This window comes from Nannospalax galili, unplaced genomic scaffold, assembly GCF_000622305.1.
Source record: "Nannospalax galili isolate Female #2095 unplaced genomic scaffold, S.galili_v1.0 scaffold211, whole genome shotgun sequence".
NCBI lineage: Eukaryota > Metazoa > Chordata > Mammalia > Rodentia > Spalacidae > Nannospalax > Nannospalax galili.
The window spans coordinates 2,170,965-2,175,437 of NW_008329624.1; the positions used below are offsets into that span (position 1 = coordinate 2,170,965).

At 39.8% G+C, this 4,473-nt stretch overlaps 1 protein-coding gene across 6 annotated transcripts in view; it reads left to right on the top strand.

Annotated features, from left to right (window-relative positions):
* Positions 1-4,473, top strand: part of Arid1b (AT-rich interaction domain 1B) — a 417,231-nt gene that overhangs the window by 284,150 nt on the left and 128,608 nt on the right. For all 6 annotated transcript variants that reach the window (XM_029566701.1, XM_029566702.1, XM_029566705.1 and 3 more), the window contains one exon: positions 1,772-2,015. In XM_029566701.1, coding sequence (XP_029422561.1) covers positions 1,772-2,015 — 244 coding nt within the window. The remainder of the gene's footprint in view (positions 1-1,771; positions 2,016-4,473) is intronic.

Below are 4,473 nucleotides of genomic sequence, written 5' to 3' on the forward strand. Positions count from 1 at the left end.
GGAGAATCATTTAACTTTAAAGATTAATCTTTATTTTATTTAGAAAAATGTTATTCTTACCATAAGACATTTTTCTGTAACCTTTTTTTTTTTTGGAGTACTGATCCAGCTATACTTTAAATCTTAGCTTTATTTTATATGTAAGAGTATTTTACCTGCCCATATATAAGCCTACCTGTGTCATGCAGTGCCCAAACAGGCAAGAAGAGGGTGTCAAATCTCCTGGAACTGGAGTTATGGACAGTTGTTAGCCACGTGTGGGCACTGGAAGCAACTCTTACAGAGGACCTGAGTTTGATTCCCAGTATCCACATGTGGCTAACCAAGGGATCTGACACCCTCTTCTGGCCTCTATGGGCATTGCATGGATGTGGTGCACGCAGACTACTACACACAAAAATAAACAAGTCAAAAAAAAAAAAGTTTAAAGAGAAGTTAATGATATGCAGCAGGTGATAACTAGACAGCTGTTTAATGATTAGGATCTAATCCCAGGCTTGCTTGCTGACATTTAGGGGCTCCCTGAAGAATTATGACCAGCTCTGCTTTGCCTTGCCCCTTTCTACATTCTGATCTAAATTTCTTAGACCAGAAGCATCTCTCAGAGATCCACCTGCCTCTGCCTCCAAGGGTTGGGATGTAAGTTCAACTGCCCCCCAAAGGCCCACACTATCACACCCAGCCCTTCACTTTTGAAAGCCTTTGTTTCAAAAGACCCTATAGTGAGTGAAATTACATTGATAAAATTGGGTAGAGTGCATCTCTTCAGAGTGAATGTGCCTATATGTAGCAGGACATGGTGTTTCTGGTTCCATTCTGCCACATTGGTCCAAATGGCCAGGGCAGGTGTTTTTATTTGGCAGTGCAGGCTGTATCACCCCTTTACCCTTCCGCTTCTAGTCTTGGCTTTGCCAAGTTGACCACGTGGGGAAAAGATCACAACAGCAAGCTTGTGTCCAGTTTCTGAGCATGTGCTAGCTCCTCTTTTAGGTCCACAAGCACAGCAGAGGCTCTGTTGTCCACATTCTGGTGAGGATGCAGAAGCCCATTTCCTCCTTTCTCTTTCTCATCTTGGTTACCTGTATTCCGTTGTGTAGTGTGATCTTCAGCAATTCCTTTGAGCTTCAGTTTTGTGACTCTTTTAATGGAAGGTATTATAGTCAAACTTAGATTGTATTAATAGTGCAGAACTGTTATATAAAGGTATAAGGTATGACATTAAAGCTCATTTCTGGCAATATTAGAAGTATTGTCACAGTATACAAAAATGCAGATACTGCTGTTTTATTTTAATGTATTTAAAATGGAAGAATTTCTCACCACAAAGTTCAGTTACAATTTTGACTCTTGTTAGAGTATAACATCCCAGTTTGAACTTCCATTCGAAGGGACTTCGAACCTGTGGTTGCTCACTTAGTTGAAGTCCTTGTGTAGGACGATTTATTCCATTCCTATGGTAAGTTACTCTGTAGAGGGCTGTTTGGTGCAGCATTTTAAACAAGTCCAACAGCTCGATTCTGATAGCAGACAGGAAACCTACAAAGATAGTTAATGGATGAGCAGTGTGGATTGCTCCCTTTTTAAGAGGTGCCAGACCTTCCAGGTTCATCCTGAGTGAATGCATTAAAGGCTAGTCAAGAAGTGGCCACTCAGAGTCTTGGGCATTCCCCACTGAGCTCTGTCTCTGAAAGGGATGGCACTATGGGTTCACAAGGGTTTATGTAATTGTTGCTCCAAATGTGTAAACACATGCTCTTTCTTCCTTTCTCAGGACCTGTCTGGCTCCATTGATGATCTCCCCACAGGAACGGAAGCAACTCTGAGCTCAGCAGTCAGTGCCTCCGGCTCCACAAGCAGCCAGGGAGACCAGAGCAACCCAGCTCAGTCACCTTTCTCTCCACATGCGTCACCCCATCTCTCCAGCATCCCTGGGGGACCATCACCTTCTCCTGTTGGCTCTCCTGTGGGAAGCAACCAGTCCCGGTCTGGCCCAATTTCTCCTGCAAGTATTCCAGGTATTCACTTTCTTAATCCTCATTTCCTCTGGTGTGATGACAGATCTGGCTTCAACAACAGCACCCACACCTTGCTTTACTATTTCAAAACCTAGGGATGGGACCACATAGTAGGAATATAACTGCATTCCTCCCAGATATACCAGTCCCAGTTCCTAAAGTCTCAACAAACTAATAGCATCATCACTTAAAATGACCAGCTATTTGAGATGAGATTGGGTATGCTGTGGGTGGTATGGCCATAGACGGACCAGCTACTTTCAGAGTTCAGATTGCCAGAAACAAAAATCTATTCTCAAAATAGGATGTCTTGTAATGATTCTGTAGTTAAGGACCTCTGTTGGCCAGGCATGGTGGCATGGCCTTTAATCCCAGCACTCAAAATGCAGAGACAAGAGGATCTCTGTGAGATCAAGTCCAGCCTGGTCTGCATAATGAGTTCCAGGCCAACTGGGGCCACAGGGAGACCCTGTCTCAAAATAAAAAAGATCTGTAAGTGTACTAAAATTGCAATTGGTGACTAGTCTTAGTCTTATTTGGAGTTCTGTTTTGGGTGTTCTGTGCGTGTGTGCGTGCGTGCGTGTGTGTGTGTGTGTGTATGATATTTTCTAACATACTTTCAAAGTTTATACTTATCCACGTCAGATCACATGGTCACACACAGATTGGTGCCCAAACACAGTCTGAAGAGCCATCACCGATAAAAGCTTGTGCCTCCTTTCTGATTGTCAGAGTTCATATTCTTGCAAACTCTTGTGTTCAGTTGACATCTGTGTCTTCTGCTTTCGTGTGCGTGTGTGTGTGTGTGTTCGTTCATTCTTGGGTCTGTCAGTTGCTTCCTCCTCATTCATCTTTCTGATAGTCTATCAGCTCTGTACCTGAGAACTTAGAATGACACTAAGAAATGTGTTTGTCACACTTTATGCACCTTCTTTATTAAACCCTCTAACTGGCTTTTCGTTATCACAAACATATGTAATTTTAAGCACTCTGTGCTAACCAATGAGAGGACGTGTTGAGCTTCCAAAATATTCCCAATGATTTATTATATTCTCCCCAGAAAGTGTGATAATTTTATTCTTTTTACCCCTTTTACATTTTTATAAAATGCTTAACATAGAATATTTATAAATGGTATTTGTTACATGATGGAGTGTCATATATTACTAGAGACAATGCTAAATATACAGCGTAATTATAAAATGAGCACTCATGACTCATCTAACTTAAGAATTGGACTGTTGTGGATAGAGTGTATCTACCTGCATGTTCCTGCCTTATCTCAAGATCTTCTTCTCTCCTGCCTCAAAATTTCTTGTGTGTTTTTATCACCTTTTTATTATTTTTGCTTAGAATTTTATTACATTTACAGAGTATATGGCACTAGTTTGCTACATTTTTACAGAAATTTTCTACTTAAGACGACTGTGGTATATCACCAAAGCTGAGGTGCGCTGGAGCATGTCAAGGGATGCTTTTCATAATTGATTACATTAGGACAGTTCTCAAAACCGGGAAGGTCCTGGGCAAATCTGAAAATGTCATCTCCTCAACCACACTGTGATGTGTTATATCTTGCTGTTTTTAAACAGAGGGTTGTGTTTTTTTCAGTTCTTCCATAATTTATTAGGAAATACAGCTGTAGTTTCAGTACCTTTTGGGTAAGACATTTTGGTATTATCTTTCTTTCAGACATCTTTTTCTTATCCTACAGTAGTTGCAGTAAACCTGTGTTAACCTGTTTTAGCACTGTTACCCCTAGGGTTACTATTCATTCTCCAGAAATCTGAAGGGAAGAGCTAGCATTCAGATGCTTTTGAAATGTCTTTTTTTTTTTTTTTTTTTTTTTTTTTAGTGTATTCAGATGTTTTTGAAATGTTTTTTTTTTTTTTTTTTTTTTTTTTGAGACAGGTCTCCCTGTAGCCCCAGCTATCCTGGAACTCACTATGTAGACCAGGCTGGCCTTAAACTCATAGAGATCTGCCTGCCTCTGCCTCCTGAGTGCTGGGATTAAAGGCATGCACGCCACCACGCCCGGTCACCCACTAAGTGATGAAACGTAAACATAAAGCATCATATTCCTCAGGGAGGAACTCATGCTTTCATTCCAAATGGTATCAGAACCTTAATATTAGTACCTTTAGCATAGTTTTCTGAGATATAAAGACACTGTAGTTTTTAATTTTAAACTCCTAGTATGGGTGGTTAACAATATAATTATATTATTTTCTATTCCAACTGGAAAGTTTTTAAAGTGTTTCTTAGGTTTTTTTTTAATTTATTAAATATCCATATAATTAGAAGAAGCATTTCATTACAACAGCAATGACATATTCAATAACAACTGAGCTAAGATGCATCTTTTTCAAAATTGGCTGTAAATTTTGAATTTTTCTGTATGAAACTGTATTTTAATTGAATAACCCCTATAAGACATAAAATTAAATGAGGTTTTAAA